The sequence below is a fragment of the Perognathus longimembris genome, chromosome 6 (assembly GCF_023159225.1).
Source record: "Perognathus longimembris pacificus isolate PPM17 chromosome 6, ASM2315922v1, whole genome shotgun sequence".
Lineage (NCBI taxonomy): Eukaryota > Metazoa > Chordata > Mammalia > Rodentia > Heteromyidae > Perognathus > Perognathus longimembris.
The window spans coordinates 10,035,383-10,058,257 of NC_063166.1; the positions used below are offsets into that span (position 1 = coordinate 10,035,383).

A 22,875-nucleotide genomic window follows, 5' to 3' on the forward strand; every position below is an offset into this window, starting at 1 on the left:
ACTCTCGTTAAATAAATTATGACACATCCATAAATGACATACTATGAAATTAGCACATAGGACATAAATATATAGATGGATATACAAAAATACTACAAAAGTTCATAATCATTAAACAAAAGAAGCATTGTACAAAGAGTTTGTAATGTGTGTATGAGTTTACATTACTAGACTTACAGATGATCTTTATTTTAAAATAATAAAAATTTTCCTGAAGACAAATTAGAGCCTGGTACCAGTGGCTTACTCCTGTACTTCTAGCTACACAGGGAGTTGAATCTAGAGGTTTGCAGTTTGAGGCCAGCCTAGGCAGAAAGATCTCCCAAGACTCCGACTTACAAAAAAAAAATCAACAAAAATACAGGTTAAAGGCGGCATGGCTCAAGTGGTAGAGCACCTGCTGAGCAAGCAAGCTGAGCAAGTGCTAAGCCCTGAGTTTAATCTCTATTTCTCCCTTCCCCCAAATAAGAACGATATTGCAGGAAAATAAATGGAACTAGAAGTTGTTAAGTGAAATAAACCAGTCTGAGAAAGACAGCTAAAGCATGTTCTCTCTCCTAGGCTGAATCTAGGCATTAAAAACATAAAATGAATGGCATGAGTTTAAAATGGAGGGGCTGATTGGGAGAAGGTAAATGAGAGAAGGGGAAAGGGATTACTAAAATCAAAGTACTTCATGTGCATATATGATAATAAAACAATGATACTAAAATTTATAAAGAAGGGGTAAAAAAGAATAATGAGGTGAGTTTAATCCAAGTACATCATATGCATCTATGGAAATATCACATTGAAATTATTTTTACAAATTAGTATGTGCTAATAAAGACAGAAAAAGCAAATTGACGGACTTTATATTATAGCCTATGCTACTTATAGGACATGTGTGCACAATTTCAAATATTCTTCCAATATCACCTTCACACCGAGAATCTACTGAAGGATAATTGCCCATCCTCTTTATCTTCTGTGTATCATATATCCTCTTTTTCCATGAAATATTTTGAAATCCAATTGGGTAGTTTCCCAAAAGGGATTGATGGTTTTCATTTAGATACTGTGTAGAAACACTAACTCCTTATCTGGAAGAATAGGAATTGTGACAAACCTGGTTCTTCAGAAAGAACCCAGAATCCCAACAGGGAAAATAGCCTGAGCGAGGTCTTCCAACAAAGCTATTATGGTGAAGAGAATGATTATTAATTAGAAGTCTTTTTCTAATTTTAGTAGCACACATACATTACTGATACCAAGCACAATTACCACTACAAACAAAGAACTAAGGGGGAAAATACACAAGGTGGTCCTAATCCTCAACAATAGCTTTATAAGTAACATTAAGCTGAACTTGTGCAAAGGATTTTTATTGGCTGTTAATGGAAAATAATACAAGCAGCTTGAAAATGTGACCCAGGCATATAAACTGGAAGTAGAAGAAACATTAAACAGTGGGATTACAGAAGTGGGCTTTGGGTCAGGTTAGACTCTTTTTTTTTTTTTTTTTTTTTTTTTTTTTTGGCCAGTCCTGGGCCTTGGACTCAGGGCCTGAGCACTGTCCCTGGCTTCTTCCCGCTCAAGGCTAGCACTCCGCCACTTGAGCCACAGCGCCGCTTCTGGCCGTTTTCTGTATATGTGGTGCTGGGGAATCGAACCTAGGGCCTCGTGTATCCGAGGCAGGCACTCTTGCCACTAGGCTATATCCCCAGCCCCCAGGTTAGACTCTTGTATCAATCCCTTATGAACTATGGGCTTACACAGCTTAGTAGTTTTAAATCTCACTTTTTTTCATTTATAACTTAATGAAAATAATAGTACTTACTAAAAGGCGACTTAGGAGTTAAGACAAATTGTATGGGGTGCTTAACACAGTGCCTTAAAGACAATAGTAAACATTAAAGAAATTGTGGCTATCATGATCATTATTACTACTGTTGTTAAAAAGGAGAGGGCACTGTACCTGTAATCCTAGCTACTTGAAAGGCTGAGATTGGGAAGATTGCCGCTTAAGGCCAACCTGGGCAAAAAAGTTCTTGACACTCCTCAATACAAAGCTAGACGTGGTGGTGCATGGCTGATAACTAACTGCAAAAGAAAGCTGACTACAATAGGCAATTGTGCTCAAGTGCACATAGCAGGATGCAAGACCCTATCTCAGAAAAATAGCCAACAGAAAATGGGCTGGAGGTGTGGCTCACTGGTAAGAGTGCCTGCCTCCCAAGCATGAGGCCCAGAGTTCAAATACTAGTACACAAAACAAGGAATATACTTGCCCAGCAGACATTTACTAAGTATGAGTTGTGTATGAGACACTGTTCCAGATATTGTGATTAGAAAAATTACTTTAGACATAGTACTGCCTTCAGCTCACGATTCTACCATGTAGGAGAAGCAAATGCATGTGACAAAATATACAATAAGATATTGCATGTATTTTGCATAGGAAGGACTTAAAAGGCTAAAATCATATGAAACAGTATCCTTTGTCAAACTGCCAGAAGCAGTACTGATCCTGTATTGCAACACTCAGATTCTACTTCCTTTAATTGATAAAATAAGACACAAATCTTTTTGCACAGTGTGATGAATATATCCATGTTCCTACCACTCAGATTAAAATGATCACATTTTCTCTATTCTAGAAGATACTCTCATAATATTTCCAAATCAATATCTTTTCCAGAGGTAGCCACTATTCTGAAACCAGTAGATGAATTTTGTCTGCTTTAAGCTTTGTATAATACAATCACTGTTAATACTCAAGTTCTTAATGGTAGAAAAGGAAGATAAGAATATGAAAAATAATAAATTCCTAAATAATAAAGTTGTTACTAGCTGGCCACCCATAATCCTAGCTACTCGGGAGATGGAGATTTGGGAGAATCACAGTTCAATGCCAGCCTGGAAAAAAAATTTTTTTGCAAGATCTCCATCTCAACCAATAGCTGGGTGCAGTGGTGCATGATTTTCATTCCAGCTATGCTGGAGACTGACCCTGGGAGGTTCATAGTTCCAGGCCAGCCCCAAGCAAAACAGTTTGTAAAACCAGCCAGGTGCCTGTGGCTCCTGCCTGTAACCCTATCTACTAAAGAGGCTGAGATACAAGGATCACACTCTAGAGCCCTAGGGCAGGAAATTCTGTATCTCAGTTAACCACCAAAAATGGATCTGTAGCTCAAGTGGTAGAGTGCCCTTGAGCAGAAAAGCTCAAAGACAGTTCCTAAGCCCTAAGTTCAAGCCCCAGGATCAGCACCAAAAACATTTTCTGAAACCCCATCTCAACAGGAGAAAGTTGGGCACTATGGAATGTACCTGCCATTTCAACTGCAACAGGAAGCCCAAGTAGGAGCATCATACATAGTCCAGGCTGATCTTGGCCAAAAGCAAGAACCTATCTCAAAAATGACCAGAGTAAAGGAAGGGCTGGCTTAAGCAGTAGAGCACCTGTCTAGCATGCTCAAGCCCTGAATTCAAACCTCAGTACCAACAAAAAAGAAGGGTTTTACTAATGAGTATATTTTAAAACGTTTTAATTCCTTTCAAAAAATTGTCTATAGCAAACACTTTCTTGTCTTTATTCCCTAAAAAATACAACTATTATGTAGCATTGTCTTTCTATTAAAGAATATGGCAAGCCAGATGTAATGGCTCACATCCCACCACTTGGGAGACTGAGGCAAGAGGATTGAGTTCCCACTTACTTGAACTACATAGGAAGACCCTGTCTCAAAGCAGGGACAGGGCACACAGCCTTAAAGTACGTAGGTTGTATACCATGCCTTTTTTATATAAAACACATTTGCATCTACACACCTTGGGTGTGATAGTAGTAGTCCTAGGACCAGGCTCCCACAAGTGCTGTCTAAATCAAGTAATCTGACTAAAGTCATGCCAAAACACTGATAAAAATGAGAAGGAACTTACACTGTGATAAACAAAGGCCACAAAGGTATGCACAGACTCATCAGTGTGTGTGGTCTGCCAGATGTTACCCTTGGTCAACCCTGAGGACTACAGTTGAGAAATGGAAGAAGGATACACTCCCTCCTAAGGCATTCTGAAGAACTGATTTGTGAATAGACTCCTAAAGAGAGAAGCTACAGATGGACTCCAGCTGTTTTCCTTTCATATGGTTGTTGGGATTCACCATCTTTCTCCAGTTCTAGAATGGGGGGGGGGGGCAGGGAAGGAGGTGGAGGCTGGGGTGTTGGATAAAGTAGACACTGATTGCCTCCTGTGCCAGTAGCCTTGTGACAGAACCTTTATTTCAGCCTGGTCTTCTCTTTCTTCAGGTTATTGCTTTGGGACTGTGATGATCGAAGCTACAGCTACTATGTTGAGGTTTCTACCAACCAGCAGCAGTGGACCATGGTGGCTGACAGAACAAAAATCTCATGCAAGTAAGTTGTGCCCTTCCTGGATTTCATCCTAGTCACAAAGATAGTATTTCCTGTGGCTTCGGACATTCCAGAGAAGATTCATGGAACCATTAAATTATGTTTTTATTTACAGGTTAAAAACATATTTTAGTGATTCTTTATTTTGTTTAGGACTACTAGACACTTTATCATAAAAATCTACTTAATATAACTATACAGGCTTTATCTTATGACTTGAAAATGACTTAATATGTCGAAATAGGGAAAAAGACAGATACTTTTCTTTGTAAGTCCAGTCTCAGTCCCTGCCTGCATCCCACACTATTTCTTTAGGATTATTTTCTTCCTTAGAGAATTTTGCTGGAGCTCTTGGTATTTCAGTACTTTTATTCTAGGGCTCTGTCTTACTTTCCACCCTCATTCTCAGGGCTAGCTAAAAATGTATCTCAGTGTTTGGCTCTACTGTTGCCTAAACTAAAGAAAGCTTATATATTAGGCTCTTCATGCACAACATAAGCATTTAATGCATCTGGCATGGGGGCTTTGTAAGAACTTACCTGGTTACAGCAACAGGTAGGAGGAAGGATTCTGAGGCTCTGACCAACGGAGCATCACAATACATAAAAGAGTTTGGGTTGTTTTTATGTAGAACAAGATTATCTGGGATACAAAGTAGAGCCAAATGGCTGAAATTTCTTTATCCTTTTACCACTGAGTTATGATTCTGTGTTTTAACCATAAAATGATCCTGAATTTAAAAAAAAAAAGATCTGAATAAAGGAACACATAACTAACAAACCAATGACTAAGAAGGCATTATGATATTCTGGTTATATAAACATTTTTCACAAATTATCTAGTAATTGGTTGGGCTTCAGTGAATGTTCTGTGCCAGTGAATATGTACCTTCTAGGAAGAATTGTACCATGTTCACATCAAATTAGGTTTTCTTACAAATGCTTAGGATTATTCCACATGTTAAATAGCTTTTTATTAGACAGTTTTTGTTTTCTTGAAGTTACTAATTGCCTCTTTTTCCTGTTACAGAAGTTTCTGGTTAATTTTGAGCAGATTGCATCCTGCACTTTCTCTGCAGCTGTGATCATAAAGTTTTCTCTTTTCTTTCCTATCTAGGGTAGCTATAGAATGTATTGGATTATGTTTTCTTTTCTGTAGAGTTTGCCAAGGGTTTAACAAAATCCTTTCAATGAGGTATTGACCTTGGGTCTAGATCCTTTTTCTTGATCTACACCCCTAGATACATGCTAGATGTGTAATGTCAGTTGTTATTAAACAACATTGATTGCTTATGATCCCTGGCCCATAAATTATGTCTGTCATGGGAAGGACTTTTAAGTATCTGGTTGGAAACCGTAGCTCTGGGCATCCCTGAGTCTAATGATGTTTTGTAACTGGCCATGTCCCTTTTGATTCTGGGCTCTATGCTTATGGAATGATCACAAGGGATATTGGTCTCTCTCTGGAGTGTGAACTTATACCAGTGTCTCCACACTGCCCATGTTGAGTCTTACTTATCTGAATAGTCCCTGTGGGCCAAACAGTTGAGTAAGCTGATACGAGGAAGAAATACTGATGCTGCCCTGGAGCTGTATTTCATTTTGACTCTTTGGTGAGTCTGAAGGCACATATGGCTTGTTTGGATCTTTTTGAATTGGAACATTTTAGTTAAGATTGTGTGTAACCATTACAGAGTAAATATGTAGGTTTTTTTTTTCAGAAAAGATATATGAGCAGCAGATCTTCACAGTTCTTCTATATCTGAATCATAGATTGAGTAGAGAATTCAGTCCTTTCAGAACCTTGGACTTATTGCCATCTAGCATCTAATATTGCTGATAAAAAATCTAACGTCATGGGGAGAGGGCACAGAGTTAGTGGAAAACAAGTGAACCTGTATAGCTGTGAAGCCCACAGCTACACTGGACATTGATGAAAGTAAACCAAGCAACTGGGCAGGAATGAGAAGGAGGGAATGAGAGAGAATAGGAACAATGATACTAAGCAAAAGGAAAGAAATGTACTCAGTACCTGACATATGTAAAGGTAACTCCACTGTATATCACCTCTAAAACAACAATAACGTAATACAAGAAAGAAAGAAACAAAGATATGACATCAGTCATACTCCTATTTCTTAGAGAAATTTTTATTTCTCCTTAGAAACTTTGAGGATCTTCTTTTCATCCTTGGTGGTCTTAAAGTTTGCAATGATATGACTGGCTATGGGTCATTTTCTCAAACATACAGTTCAGCTTGCTGCAATATAGAACTCTGTGTTCGGTTCAGTTTATGAATGGAGGATATTTTATCTTGTAACATTTTTTTTTAGAAAAATCATCAAAATCATTGACTTGCTAATGTCTTCCTTTCCAGTTTACAACACTTTATGAATGCATTTCCTTTGTAGTTCTTTAATGGTACATCAGTGACTCCCAGGAAGGGAGAGATAAATATGCCCACAGTGAATTCTCCCAAAACACTATGATATGGGCTTACTTAGCATCAGTTGTTGAGCATAAGTGTATCGAGAAAATGTGATATATATCACACAATGTACATACACACACATATACATACAATGGAATTTTATTCATATATCAGGAACAATAATATGTCATTTTCAGGGAAATGGATGGACTTGGAAAAAATTATGTTAAGTGAAGTAAGTCAGACTCAGAGAGACAAAGGGGTGTATTTTCTCTCATATGTGGAATTTAAACATAAATTATAACATGTATGTAAACATATACAGGGCCATATATATACATATGTACACACATACACACACAATATCAAACTGAGTATGCCATATGCATGCAGCAGTGGATTTCAGTGTTAAAACTTACTTGAATAATTAACTGACACTTTTAACAAAATGAATACCAGGAAACTGAAACAAACATGTTTTCTTTGAGGTGGGTAGTTCCTAATGGGGAAAGGGGAAGATGAAAGGAGAGAGGAATGATGGGCAAATAAAGCCATAATATTCAATGTGGGGTTGGGATAGATAGATAGAGAGGGAATGTATTAAATTTTTTTGCCATTTAACAAAGCAGTTTATATGTACAGTGCATCTTGATCTGTGTCATCACTTCACCGTATTCACTCCCTTTGGACTCACCCCTTCTTTTATTTCTTAGTTCTGTGGTGTATATACAATGAATTCTTGCCTGCATACATAGCCTAAATTTTAAGAAAAGTGAGGAAAGTCAGGCATTGGTGGCTCATGCCTGTAATCCTAGCTACTCAGGAGGCTGAGATCTGAGCATTGCATTCAAAACCAGCCTGGGCAGGAAGGACCATGAGACTCTTATCTCCAATTAACCACCAGAAAACTGGACGTGGCACTGTGGCTCAAGTGATGGAATACTATCCTTGAGCTGAAGAACTCAGGGACAGTGCCCAGGCCCAGAGTTCAAGCCCCACGACTGACAGAAACAAAAAGCAAGAGAAGGGGTGGGTTGGAGTGGCAGATGAGAACGTTGAAAGGGTTGACATTGATCAAGATGCACTATGTTCATAAACTTCTTTGGTAAATGGTAGCTCCTTTGTAGAACTCCTTAAAAATAGTAAAAGTATTCAAGAAACCAAAACCATCATTTTTAATTAAAGTAGAAAGACTATCTTCTTTCTAGAGTATTTTAGTATAATCAGAGCATATGGAACTCAAACACCTATGTCTTCAATACAAAGTCTACTTAAATGTACATTACTGAGTTTATTACAAAGTTAATTTCTACTTGCTAAAATTGATAGGATTTATTAAACTGAATTTCAAATAAAAGTTTTTTTTAGAAGATGGAGAGAAAATGATGGAAGTTGTAACACTGATAAAGAAGCATTATACTGGGGCTGGGGATATGGCCTAGTGGCAAGAGAGCTTGCCTCGTATACATGAGGCCCTGGGTTCAATTCCCCAGCACCACATATACAGAAAACGGCCAGAAGTGGCGCTGTGGCTCAAGTGGCAGAGTGCTAGCCTTGAGCAAAAGGAAGCCAGAGACAGTGCTCAGGCCCTGAGTTCAAGGCCCAGGACTGGCCAAAAAAAAAAAAAAAAAGAAGCATTATACTCATATATTAACATGTTTAGTTGAAATCCCTTTGTATAATTACTTAAAGATAATAATACTTGGAGACAGCAAGGGAAGTGGTGACATTGTCCAAAAAGAAATGTACTCATTACCTGACTGATAAAACTGTAACCCCTCTGTACATCACCTTTATAATAACAATTTAAAAAAATTTAAAGATAATAATGAAAGAATTCATTGTCCATAATCCTCTATAGCCTTCTTTCTTCCTTCCTGACTCTCTGTCCTGTTATATAGCTGTCTTGCTCCTTGCCAGGTATACGTCCTTATAAACTGACCTCATTCGTTTAACCATTTTTTCACTAGATCACAGTCCCATTGAATAACAGCTCTGCTTGAAGTTAGGGACCTCAGCCAGCATCTCCAGGCCTGGAGCCTTAGAAAACATCTTGGCAAATGTAAATAGCTGGTTATAATCTAGAACTATCTAGTCTTTCTAGATTTTAGCTTCCAGTTTTCTCACAAATTTTCTGTCTGCCAAATTCGCCACCCAGATTCCCTTCTGAAAATATTTTCTCCAATGTAAGAGTTCATTTTAAATGACGTTGAAAATATGGCTCAGTGGTAGAATCCTTGCCTGGCAAGAATAAGGCCCTAAGCTCAACCCCAATACCACTAAAAATAATTTTCTTTTTAATGCTGTAGGCTGGGCATGTGGCTTAGCTGGTAGAGTGTTGGCCTGGAATGCACAAGGTACTGGGTTTCCTCTCAGAGCACTGAATAAATAAATGAATTTTCAAGCAGTTTGAAATCACTGAAGAAAATACATAATATATTTTTTCTTTCAAAACAGAGCACAAAATTATAAAGAGTACCACCAAAATTAGAGGGGAAATAATAGAAGTTTAGAGGAGAACCAAAGGGAAATGTCAGATTGTTAATAATGATTGTGTAGTTGGATTGTGAACATTTTTTTCCTAATTTTCTACATTTTTGATAAATTTACATGTGTTTCTTTTAAAATCCAGAAGAAGGGCATGAGTGTTTTTGGTTTTTTTTTTTGCTACAGACATAAAGGTTTTGTAGATGTTTGTCCTTGCCATTAATTAAGTAACATAAGCTGGGAGAGTGGTGTATTTATACACTGCCAGCAGTAAATCAACAAAATTAAATAAGTGCTGTACATGGCGGAATCCCAGCAGCTCTTCAGGACCTTGACACCACTTACCCCCAGCACAAGTTGTGCTTCCCTTTAAATGACACTTGAACCTCATTCTCCTCATGCTTCTCCTGGAGGACACTTAAAGCCTGATCTCCAGCGCTTCCTCCCTCTGCCTTTCTCTAGGGCTTCAAAAACCATTTCCATCTGAGCCTGCCTTCTCCCAGGGTCTGGCCTGCAGGGAAGGTTGGGGCAGACGAGTGGAGCAACCAGGATATACAGGATAGTGATTTTCAGAGGTTTCTCTGTGTCTTCCCTGGGAAGCACTCTCAGTCTCTGTGTCCTATATGGCCTGGGTGGGGCCCGCTGTCTATTTTCTGGTCTTCAGCATGGTTATATCCACATCTGAGAACTCTTGTTTCCTCCCTGTTGAGTTTTCTGTAACTTAGACCTGGGGAAGGGCTGTGTTCTGGCCTCAGGTCTCTTTCTGTAGCTGCTATTTATTTACCAGGAATCTTCGAAAGACAAATCATGTTTCTTCTAAGAGCTGCTGAGGCTGAGAATAGCAGGATAAATTAAAGGTGAAGACATACAGCTTCAGTAAACTCTTCCAGAGTGAACCAAGATTGAAAAATGGCACATTTAAACCTAGTCAATTTACTTTGCCTGCAATTTTCTACATCTTCTTTCCCATTGTTGGTGATGATGTTGAAAAAGCGATCTTTCTACCTATTTTATCTGTTAGCTGGACACTCAACAATGCAAAAACCTTGGGCTGGTTCCAGGGGTCATTGCTGGCCATGTGATTTGGGGTTGTACATAAAGGACAAGAAGCTTGTAGTCAGTGTCAGCGTGGAGCTTCTAGGAAGGGACTGGCCCTCTGGACTGTCATGTAGATCCCACATTGAAATGTCACTGTTGCTCCTGAGTTTCTACTGTCCTCAGATTTCTCATTCCTGCAGAGCTGGAGGAGTGTGTTTACTTGTTCCTTCCACAAGTGTGAGCCAATTAATGGGCCGTGGTTGTGTAATTGTCATTTTAAAACTGTTCAGTGAAGATTTTGTTGTTCTTTCTTCATACTTATTTCCATTTTTCTACACAGCATTTGACAATAATGAAAAAGCTGGTCTTGTTCTTTCCTGTACTTTTTCAAAGGGCAAACACTGATGTTAATTTTGTCAAGACTTTTATAACTTGAGCAGTAAAGAAACATGTCCCTGTAAGAATAGCAAAAAAGAAAAGAAAAAGAAGAAAAATAACAGTGAAGCATACCCCACCCCCACCCCCACCATTCCCATAGGAGGCATATCCTGGTGTTAATGATGAAGTATAAGCTTGCCGTACAGAAGATACCTACATGCTGGACCAGACTTGGAGAAACCTGTTAATCAAACTCTGTTTTATAAGGCTAAGAAATGCCTCAAATAAGCCATGAGCTGGTGGCTTATGCCTGTAATCCTAGCTGCTAAGGAGGTTGAGATCTGCGAATTGTGGTTCGAAGCCAGCCCTGTTAGAAAAGACCCTGTGAGACTCTTATCTCCAGTTAACTACTCAAAAACCGAAAGTGGGGCTGTGGATCAAAGTGGAAGAGTCCTATAGCCTTGAATAAAAGAGCTCAGGAATAGTGCCCAGGCCCTGTCAAGTCCTACAACCAACAACAAAAAAGAAAAGAAGAAGAAGAAAGAATAAAAAAGAAGAAAAAAGAGATGCCTCAAATAGAATATTTTGGAGTAGAACATCAATAAAAGTCAGTCATTTGTATCTGGACCTTCAGAAGGGACTTAGCATTTGTACTGCAGAAAGCTTTTGTGTAAAAATTTACCCACACACTGGAAGGTGTGGAAAAGGGACTTTTTTTTGTCTAAGTATGTGAAGCATCTAAGTTGAGGTTTCAGTGGATCCTCCAGGAGGTTCCTCCCTTCCCGGAACACTTGACTGATGCAGGAGCTGGAAAGAAATGATGCCTTCTTAGCTGATGAGGAGGGAGAATCTGCAAGCCACGTTATTCTGTGAGGGTAATCATTTTTTTCTTATGCCTTAAAAAAAAAAGGAGCATTCCTCAATAAAACTTCCTCAGTGATTTGTATGTACGTGGTTAGAAAAGTTTTTATTGTATTATAGAAATAAATTGTATTTTAATGTCACATTCCAAATGACAAAAGTAACTCAAGATCACAGTAATCCAAGTTCCATCATTCTCTCCCCCTCCACACCCCTCTTCTAACTGCCATTCTCCCCCCTCACCCCCCCACCACGTTCTCTCCCTAACTCTTGCTGCATTGGACTTTTCAGCCCTGCCCACCTGTGTTCTGGATCAGGACTAGAATTCTTCACATGACTCAGATGCCTTGCACAATTGCTCCTGCCTCACCACACTCACCCACACCCAGTCTCCCTGCTCTTTCTGTGAACCCTATGTCATGCTGTGTCCCAACAGAGCCTTTGTACTTGCCGTGGTGTCCTCTGTCCGAAGCTTGCTCCCCTGCCCCAGCCCTTTCTCCAATTAATCCCCATTATCCTCTTCTCTGCATGATTATCAAGTTACTATGGTTCTTCCCACCCATGAGTTCCAAGAGAGCAGAGATCTGGTCTCTTTTCCCCACTCTCCTTCTATCTGTTGTAGCCTAGCAAGGGCCTCATGCTTGTAGGAGGTAGGGACCATGTGTACTTGTATAAATGAGTGGATGCATGGGAGTCATCACTGTCTCCCATCACACACACAAGCCACTTTCATGTGTCCAGTTACTGTGTAGAGATCCTGTTGTCCTCGTGGAGGTCAGTCAGGAAATCCACGCATCCAGTCTGGATATTGTCCTGAGGAGCAAGGATGGGTTTGTCAGGGAGAATAAGAGTTGTCCCACATGATGTAGTCTTTGCACACTGTAAATGTGTCTTTCCAACTCTTCTTTATTCATCTATTATTGACCTGTCATCCTTGATTCATTTACAGCATTACTCCACAGATTGTCATTCAGTCTTTGCCAGAGGTTCAGGTTTCTCTGGTCACAACATCTTTTCTTGCCCCTCAAGTTAATGACTCGGATCCCCCAGTAACACTTTATCAATTGAGGTTGGTTATTGGCCTAAAGTCCATTACCTTTATTTTTAACCACTCTTGGGAGAATAAGGTTTTTTCTTCCTAGAGAGGCCAAGTGCTTTTAGAACTCTTTGCCAGGGCTGGGAATATGGCCTAGTGGCAAGAGCACTTGCCTCCTACACATGAAGCTCTCGGTTCGATTCCCCAGCACCACATACATGGAAAACGGCCAGAAGGGGCGCTGTGGCTCAGGTGGCAGAGTGCTAGCCTTGAGCGGGAAGAAGCCAGGGACAGTGCTCAGGCCCTGAGTCCAAGGCCCAGGACTGGCCAAAAAAAAAAAAAAGAAAGAAAGAACTCTTTGCCAACTATGTCCCTTTCATATCAGAAATGGGTTTGATTTAAAATCTCATGTTTGTAAGGTTAGTATGTTTTTTTCTGAAGTTTCAGAGTAAAAGGTAGGGGAGAAAAAGAGGAAAAAGGGTGGGGGGGGAGAGGAAGAGAAACTGAGAAAGAAAGAAACTGACAAACTCTGGAGAGAGACTGAGAATTGCTCAGGGTGGAGTCTGATCCCAGAATAGACCTGGCTGTGGGGTCCTCAGGTTCCTCCTACCTGCCTTGGTCTTGGGATGGCTGCGTGGGTCCTGCCTATTACCATGCTATTAGCATTTGGTTGGCATACTTACCATGACCCAGCCTTGCGTCACCAAGGTGTCCATTGCTGATAGGCAGTGCAGATACAGAGCTTACCCTTAAAGACACAAAACAGACTGGACACCAGAAACTGAGTAGTAACTGTCATCATAGACATGCATTTTAAATATGATCAGCACAGGCATCTTCATGACAGGAAAGCAAATCCACATGCTGTCCAGTGAGCAAAGACATAGGATGGAAAGGCATTATAGTTTGGATCATAACTCTTGCAGTGGTCAAATTGTAGCCAGAAGTGAGCAGCCAGCCTCTGCATTCTAATAAGCAACTTCTGTTCTGGTAACCATGCATTGATGAGCATGAGCTTGCCCCTATCCCAGAGTCAAGAGGACAGAGATACCTCATCTTTTCTTCCCATGGTAAAAAAGAAAATGGCAGGTTATGTTCCTATGAATTAGAGTGCAGTGTGCATGTGGAATGAACTCTTAGATCTGAAGGAGCTCTCTTCTTTGTCTTGGTCTCAGCTTCAGCTATCTCTTCCTTTCCTACTTTCCATTAATCCACCCCTGCTTTTTGTGCCAGTCCTGGGGCCTGAGTCAGAGCCTAGATGCTGTCCCTGAGCTTCTTTTGCTCAAGGCTAGTGTTCTGCCACTTGAGCCACAGCTCAAGTTCTGCCTTTTTTTGGTAGTTTATTGGAGATAGGGTCTCATAAACTTTCCTCCCTGGAGTGGCTTGGAACCATGATCCTCAGATCTCAGCCTCCTGAGCTAGGATGACATGTGTGAGCTAGCCCCATTAGCCCTTTTTACAGCAACTTTCCCCCTCCCTCAGTACCAGAAAGTTGTTAGATTCTGGTTCAAAAACAAACAGCTGAACAAAGTACCCATTGCATAGCCTGGAAAATTGGTGATTTCCCACCCACAGGACCTGTGAACTTTAAAGTCACATAGAGGAACAAATCAGAAATAGACTTGCCTTCTAGAGGCAAAGGCTATAGATTACCAAGAAATCCACCTATATTTTTACGAGTTCATACTCTGTGACCACAGAATATTAATTTGTCTAGCCTATTAGTATATCATAATTCATACTTTGAAATGGGTTTTAAGAGTACAGTCCTTACACCAGTGGTCAAATCTAGATTATCTAGGGGTTCATTATCTCAGCTACAGAACATATTAGTCTCTGTTTTTCTTCTCTTTGCTTTCCTAGTGCTACTTAAGAAAAATCATTACACTGTTCATTAGGCCATTTGTTAAGACTGTTTTCTTCCACCAAAAAAGACTGCATGTATGTTTTTCCCTTTGTTTTAAGCCAAGATCCATAAAGCATATTTTCCCCACTGTTGACATTTTCTTTTCACAATCTCTTGAAATGGAATGTAAGTGAATTCCACCACGGTGTTGTAAATTATGTCCTGAGTATCAGTAATAAACATTCCTTACAAAGTTTTAAAGTGTAGTTCCAGGGTGGTGACCATCTGGAATTGTACACATTTACCAGCTGCTGGGAAGGGAAGGAGGGAAGTACTTTCTGCTCATTCATTTTTGCCTCTTTATCCAGATCGAGACAGCAGAACAAAGCCCACATAACACACCTAAACAGAGCAAAAGAATGTTTGCCATCCTGGTGATGGGGCTTAGCAACCTCCACCTGATGACTGGCTGTCTTGTTCTTCCTCCTCCCTCCACACAGCATTGCATGTTTGTCCCGGAGAGCTGAGAAAGCTGGATGGTATCACTTACTTTCCCCCTCTGTGGGTCTCTGAGCCCTAGTGTAAATACTGGATGGGTGGAGGCTCGGGAAAAGATGACACATGTTAGTTTTGCTCTATGAGATGAGAGTGACTTGTTTGTATTGTTCTTCTTTCCTTCCTAATTCTCTAGGGAGCTACTGAGTTCTCTGTGGGTCTCAGCAGTTCTGACTACTGAAGCATTGAATGTGTTGGTCCTTTCTCTAGGGTATGATGAAGGAGAGGTTTCTGGGAGCTTATTTGTGTGTTCCACATTTTGGAATCTTCTGCAGTCATTTTTTCCCCCTAACTGAAGTAAAAATCCAAACTTTGGCTAATCTGATGGGGAGGTTTTAAACTAACAGGGCTCCAAAGTTCAAGTCTTTCCTGTACCACTGAATGCTTTGTAGCCTAGTCGGTGAGTATTCTCAAGTGCTTCTTGCAGACTGACCTAAGTCCCATTGCCCAGAGATTTGATTATTTTGCCCTGTGAAGACAGAGAACTAGGATAACCTTAAGTGATAATCAAAAGTCTCTAGTAAAACATGGGATCTATAATAACAAACTCATTTTTGGATTTTTAGTCTAATTTTCAAATTTAAACTTTCACATTGTGGTTACATGGTATTCTTAGATTAATATTACTTTTTATACATTTCTAAGGAGATGAGAACACATTCTAAGCCTTTCATGTTTGGGAATCGAACAACTGATATTTCCAGATACTGTTTTCTTCTTTTGCCATTTCCTTCAGTAAGATATGATACAACCAATATTGAATTGTTGCCCTGTTGGAATGCTAGGCCGTAGGGCACAGGCAGGCCTGTGTTAGCTCAGTAATCTGATATTTATTCATTCATTAACTTGGCAGACTTACTTGAAGCTATTGCTTTAGGTCAGGCACCATTGTTGGGCATGCCCTTCCTCTATGTGCCATTGGTCAAACTATCCCAGCAGGCTCTGGGCCCATGAAGACTGAGAGATATTGGTCCACAAATACTTAAAGAAATATGTGAATTTTGATGTGCACAGCTAGGCCACATCTTGGGCTGAATTAATGAGGATAAAGCAGCAGCATGTTAAGTCTGGAAGCACATACTACATAGACAAGTGGGCTTCAGCTGACTAGATAAAGATCACTGCATTTCCTTCAGCCTGCTGGATGGAGGTTCAAACACGCCTGTGAGCTCAGGTTACCCCAGAGATGGCAGGATCACAGTCTGCACACTCGGCCAGTCGACCTTTGGTTACCATTTGTTGGAAGCAGCCACCTCAGCCGTAGGATCTGATGCATGGTAAATGGGTGGTGTTTTGCTGCACTGTTGTGTAGCTGATCCGGCTGCCCACTCTATGATAAGAGAAGTGTGGTAATACTCTGTAATGAACACTTGGGGTTTATATAAACTGTGTAATGCTACATAAAGTAAGCTGTAATTTTCCACTTGGGCTAGAAAACAGGAGGATTCTACTTGGCTTTTCGAGATAGCCAAAATATGGGTGCTTCTTCCCTACTCATGGGTATGATGAAATTTCAGAGCCATCTTTTTGTCACAAGATGGATTGACAAGTTGCTTCCCAAGATTGTCCAAAATGTATACTGGTTAATCTTGCCTTAGAAAAGTCTGAGTCAAATAAAATGGCTCCAAAGTAGCCATTTATAATAAAAAGACTATATACATTCCTAAACTCATTTCAGCTGTCTCCTGGCTGTGCTTTTCCTCAAGGGATTGATATCTTAAAGCTAGCCCAATAGCTTGGATGATAAAACTGCCAAGTCTCAAGTTATTGTTTTAAATTTCCTAGAAGAGATTACATCTTAAGTGTGAAGGGAACTCGCTGTGGGTGACTCCGTGCCCTTCCAGAGACTGAGTGTTGTGCTGTTTGCTTCTCACCCCTTGAGTCTCATGCTTTCGGGATTGGACATGCACATTGCATGCTCTGATTTTTTTTTAATCATCAGAAAATACAGTTAAAATGAAAGCAGACAAAAGCTATTGCATTGTAGCCCTACCTCCTCTATTTAAAATTAACTTTTTACTTTTCCTTGACGCTTAGGACAGCATAGGATTCCATGGTTTTTGAGTAATAAACTAAGATTGTTGTCTCATCAGACTGTTTTTTTTTTCCTTTTCTGAGGAAGGACTTACACTGTCTGTTCATTCCTTTGTTTCTGTAGGCCTCTTGGTAACCATTTGCTTCTATTCAGTGAATGTTGAGTTTGTGATATCAGAGAGCTCTTAGGAGGCACCGTGATGATAGGAGCCCTGGTTTTTCCATGATCATTGACCACTGCCATTTACTGGTCACAGAGCTGCACCTTGCTTGCCTTGCCCTTAGTATATCTCACTCGCTAAAATCGGTATCTCAGTCAATGGTGGCAATAAGGTATGGAATTGATGAACTAGTCCGGTATTTAAAATGTAGTTTGAAAGCTGGTAATATGGCCTAGTGGTAAAGTGGTCGCCTCGTATACATGAAGCTCTGGGTTCAATTCCTCAGCACCACATATATAGAAAAAAGCCGGAAGTGGCGTTGTGGCTCAAGAGGTTGAGTGCTAGTCTTGAGCAAAAAGAAGCCAGGGAAAGTGCTCAGGCCCTGAGTCCATGCCCCAGGATTGGCAACAAAAACAAAACAAAACACAAAATGTAGTTTCAAAAAATGCCACAAACATTGTATCTGTTCATCAGAATGACAGATTGATCCCTCTGTGTATGGACACCAGTGAAGTTAGGAATAAAGGAGAAGACCAGACTTCTTGGATTCTGGTATGAAAGAACATATGTACCAAGAAAGTCTGTCCTCTCATCTGATCCTTCCCAAGTATCACCTAAGCAGCAAAATGAAGTTAATTGATTGTTTGCTGCCTGTGTGGGCTTAACATTTCATTCCAATCATGGAAGGGCAATCTGTTAGAACTGAAATAGCAGGCCAGTTGTGCCTTTCTGAAGTTTGGCTGCTGAGCACGGGGATGCGGCGTGGAGCGTGCGCTCGGTGACCAGGCTGCCAGACCCACATTTGCAGCATTGCTTATGGAAAGTGCTTCCCATCCGCCTGGCACAGCTGTGCCCTTGCAGCCCTTTGATTCCCAGACCCGAGTCTGGACACCATCTCAGGGACTGGGGACTTGGGAGCTATTGTGTGCTTCCTCCCTCTGTGCCTTCCACTGAAACAGCGTCCAACTTTCTGCATGGGGAGCTGCAGCCGCTCTGCCCAGGCAAAGCACTGACCCAGGTGGAAGCAGGATTTTAATCAAATGCCAACAAACAGCCCATTTGCTATTGAAACCTCTAGAGTACTCGTACTATTGGTACCCACATTTCCCACTTGTCTTTCTGGTATTTGATTTCTAGCCCAATTATGTAGTCTTAGAGGTTTACTTAGATCATGTGGATAAAATTAGGATTTTTAATTCTTGAGATATTCATATTTAGGAGCTTTACATGGAGATTCCCCCATTACATATATAATAATGTATATTAGCAGACAGTGGTAATTCAGATGAATCTCTTTCCTTCAAGGCAGAGGTAGTCTGCCCTTCATTTGATATGGGTGTTATTGTTTACCTGTGTCAGGATGTGGAATATTTGGGCTTTGGCTTTCCAAGTTGTGCAGTGATATCACAGACGAGTGTTCTCCTTTTGAAATACTTAGGTCATATAGTTTGATAATGTCATTGCAAGCAAAAAGGCAAAGAGGGATGTGATGGAAAACTCAGGATTGCATTTTCAGAGAGGACCTGAAATGTATACTAGGATCACTGAGTACTAGTCTCTTTTCATTTGTAAAAGGGACTGAAAAGTGGTTAGTGTGGAAGCAGCAAAACACCTGGTGTCATCCACACCATCTCCTGACTGGGGCACTCTGTTCCTACACAGGAGCATTCAACTTGTACTCCCTCGAGCAGTAAACTACAGAGTTCCAGAGTGTCCACCCCTGGCACTGAGGCCCTGTTTTGTGCAACACTGTCACTTCAAGTGAGTCCTGTCCTTTTTGCCTCATCCAGGCTTTTCTATGGGCACACCGTAAGGATCTGTACTCACTACTGTATTTCATACTATTAGTTTCCCTGCCTCTTTGTTTTAGGCATTTGAAAGCATTCTGATAAGTGTTTATAGGCTACTCAGACTTGCAGAGAGGCCCATGGCACCAGAAGAGGAAATCTGAGAACCACCTCCAGGCCCCCATATGAACATCTGTGGATAATGCTGCAGCTTGCTTCTTGGGCTGCCCCAGTGACTGCCAAGAATATGGAACCAGAACTGCAATAGCCCTGTGGTTCTGGAGTTGACTATGCATCTACTGTGTGCTTGACTGGGGTTGGGCTCAGTCTGCACCATGGGAAGGACACGCTAGTTGCTCAAAAATGCACACAGGTGGGGCTGGGAATATGGCCTAGTGGCAAGAGTGCTTGCCTCCTACACATGAGGATCTTGGTTCAATTCCCCAGCACCACATATATGGAAAATGGCCAGAAGGGGCACTGTGGCTCAGGTGGCAGAGTGCTAGCCTTGCGTGGGAAGAAGCCAGGGATGGTGCTCAGGCACTGAGTCAAAGGCCCAGGACTGGCCAAAAAAAAAAAAAAAAATGCACACAGGTATGAAAGTGCAAATCAGTGTCAGGATTGTGTTTAGTCTAAAAATACTTCCTGTTAGTGGTCATGTTCCTGGAATAGTTACTATTATATTAGGTCCTTGTGCATCACCCATTCTCCATATCTGTAAAGTGCCATTCCTAAAAAAGGCTTGATGGTTAGCTCTGAAAGGCTGATTATCCTAAAGTAGTACACTTTTTTTCTATGCTATACATATATAATAGTTATGTCAAGTGTAAAAGAGAATGGATTTAACTCTGGGGTTCCTTCTAATATTGGTACACATGTTTTTGAACTCATGGACCATGTGTTGTCATAGATGCAGAGATAGATGCCCACATGCATGCATGGTCTACAAATTAAATAGTTACACAAGCTTTGAACTATTCTGCACGAGGTAGAACCAACCCCTACAGCAGCTTCTCTCCCTCTCCTTAGCACATTGGAACTGTCATTAACCAACTTGAGCTCAAGCAACTACAGGGTGACAGCTCCACCTCTAGAGCAGAGCTTGCAAGCTCAGGTATTCCTCATGGAAAATACAAAAACAAAAGAAAAAAACTGCAGTATATTAAATGCCTCACTTCCTGGACATGAAGGCTATAGCAGATTCAGTTATAGTTTTGAGCAAAACAGTCATCTGGAACAACCAACAGAAGGGCACAAGGTCAGAGGAGTGGCTTCAAGAAGGGCCAGGAAGTTAGTCTTCTCTCTCTAAAGTCACAAATGCATCCTCATGGCTGGAATCCTCCTAATGAAACATTAACGTCCATTAGGTGTTGAGTGTGCATTGAAAATATCTAAACATTCGTATTTTTAGCATGGACACAGTGGTATCAGTTAAAATAATTATCCCTTCCTGTAATCTAAAAGCCTTATCTCTCTCTACTCTTACTTTTTTAGAAGGCAGATGTTTTAAAACTGATTTGAAAATCAAATTTGCCCTTCAGTGATTTCATTTGAAAGAAAGAGAGAAGTAAACATTATAAAGAAGGCTTTTGGGTACATTATGCATGCAAATGTGGCAGTCCAATTCCGGCTCTCAAGTGGAGGTGGAGGACTGCTCTGGCTGAGAATGTTGAGTTTAAATGAACAGAAAGGTCATGGACCCTCAGAATCTGTTCTTCTGTCATTGTATAGCAGGGCTGTTGCTTCATGTTAAACTTTACCTGCCAAGAGGTATTGTTGAAAGGCTGTGACAGGTAAGGAGGCTCCATCAGTGGTGCCATGGCTGTGTTTACAGCTCAGCTTTCTTGATGCTTTGTCTCTCCCAAGCCCTTTGCCGGGTGGCAGAGTGAGGCTGGGTGGAGAGTGGGGTTTGCTCTTTCCCAGACACCACCCTGCTGGTAATGGGAATCTGGAGGGGAAGCTGTGGTTGCAAAATTTAAATATGTACTGCCAAGAATCTGATACACTTACAGGCTTGTGTGATAATCCCTTCAAGGGCCATGGACCATCTCTTCTTCAACTTAAATCACAGTTTGGCACAAAGCCTGGTATGTGGTAGGAGCCTAAAGATGATTTCATGAAAAAATGAATGAATAAACTTAGGGATGAATGAGTAGTTATATTTGGGGTACAATTTTTGTCTTTTAAATTGGAATTGCAACACAGATTTTGTCAGGCTTATGGCGAATTAGATAAAGGTTATCACAATGGAAGAACAGAAGATGAGATTTAAACTAATCCAACCAAATTCTTGCTCACTGTCCTGAAGATTAAAAATTCAAGCCATCCTAGAGATCTGGAAAGAAGAGGTCTCCCACTAAGAAAGCATGACCACTCTGCCTAAAATTAGAATTAAAAATCCAATTGGCTGAGCTTCTCAGTGGGCGGGTCCTGGCAGGGAGTGGATCCTCTGGGAGATCACAGCATCCTTGGGCAGGGCTTGCTGGAGTAGTGGGCTTGGCTCAAGCCTGGGCTTTAGGAGGAAGCATGCTCTCTTTATGTGATACTAATCCATAGTCCAAAGAGACTCGTTTCAAAAGGCCTCATTAAATGAATTGCAGCTAGGAAGTCCAATGACAGGAACCTTTGGGGAAGAGCTTTATGTTACACTACATCTCTCTTGTATCTTTTATCTCTTTTCGGTTTGAGAATCTTTATTTATCTCTGGCTTCTTGGGAAATGTGATGAAAACTTTTCAGGGCTCTTCTCCCTTCCACCCTCCTTTCCTGCTAGATGGGCTTACAGAAGCAAAAGAGCTCTTCCAGGAGGAGCTCGTACCCCCTCACTGCTCCTTCTCCTCCCCTCTCCTCAGCCTGAGCAGGCACCTCTGGGGGTGAGCTGCTGCTGGTGGCGCAGAGAGAGAGAGAGCTCTTCTGAACACATCTACCTAATGCTATTTATGGATCTCCAAATCATTACCACGGATTGTACAAGGGCCTCTTTCAACAAGCGCTTCGGCTCCCGCTGCATGTGAGGCATGGAGGAGTCAAGTGCCACCATCGTACTGGGGTGGAGGTATGGATGGGGTGAAGGGTTCGCTGAACTCACTCCTGCATGCTGGAAAGTACATTTCCTGTGTCATAGACCTCCCTGGAGAGCCTTTGCAGGCAAGACTCAACAGCCCATTGACAAACAAAAATGTGAGGTTTTACCAAAACAAGATTTTTGTCTTTCATGAGAACTTAACCACTTAGGAAAAGAGATAGTATAGGAGAGGCTGAGGATACACTTGCCAAATGCGTGGATGACTGATCTAATATGTAGTAGAAAGTATGCCAGCCCTGCTATGTATGGTCACAGCAGCAGTAGTCATGATGGTCCCTCGGAAACTGCTCAAACACCTTCAGCTGATAAAAGGACAAACATGTACAAACACGCACATGCCATGTGCTCAGGGAACATGGTTTGGTAGTAAGAAGAAGTAAAGTCCCAATGCATGAAAATACTTTGTTTAGTGAAAGAAGCCTTGTGTGCAAAAGGTCTAGAATAAACAAATGCACAAAGAGAGTAGGTCATTGGTTTGAAGAGTTTGAGTAGAGAGTCTGGGTAGAATGTTAACGATGTGGATTTTCTTTTTGGTGTGATGTAGTTTCTAAAGATAGCTGTGGGAAGAGTAGCACAACTCTATGAATATATTAAAACACATTAACTCGGGGCTGGGGATATAGCCTAGTGGCAAGAGTGCCTGCCTCGGATACACGAGGCCCTAGGTTCGATTCCCCAGCACCACATATACAGAAAACGGCCAGAAGTGGCGCTGTGGCTCAAGTGGCAGAGTGCTAGCCTTGAGCGGGAAGAAGCCAGGGACAGTGCTCAGGCCCTGAGTCCA

The 22,875-nt window shown here is 41.1% G+C and overlaps 1 protein-coding gene across 2 annotated transcripts in view; it reads left to right on the plus strand.

Annotated features, from left to right (window-relative positions):
• The window catches only part of Btbd9 (BTB domain containing 9), a 324,638-nt gene that overhangs the window by 259,829 nt on the left and 41,934 nt on the right, over positions 1–22,875 (plus strand). For both annotated transcript variants that reach the window (XM_048347832.1, XM_048347833.1), the window contains one exon: positions 4,290–4,397. In XM_048347832.1, coding sequence (XP_048203789.1) covers positions 4,290–4,397 — 108 coding nt within the window. The remainder of the gene's footprint in view (positions 1–4,289; positions 4,398–22,875) is intronic.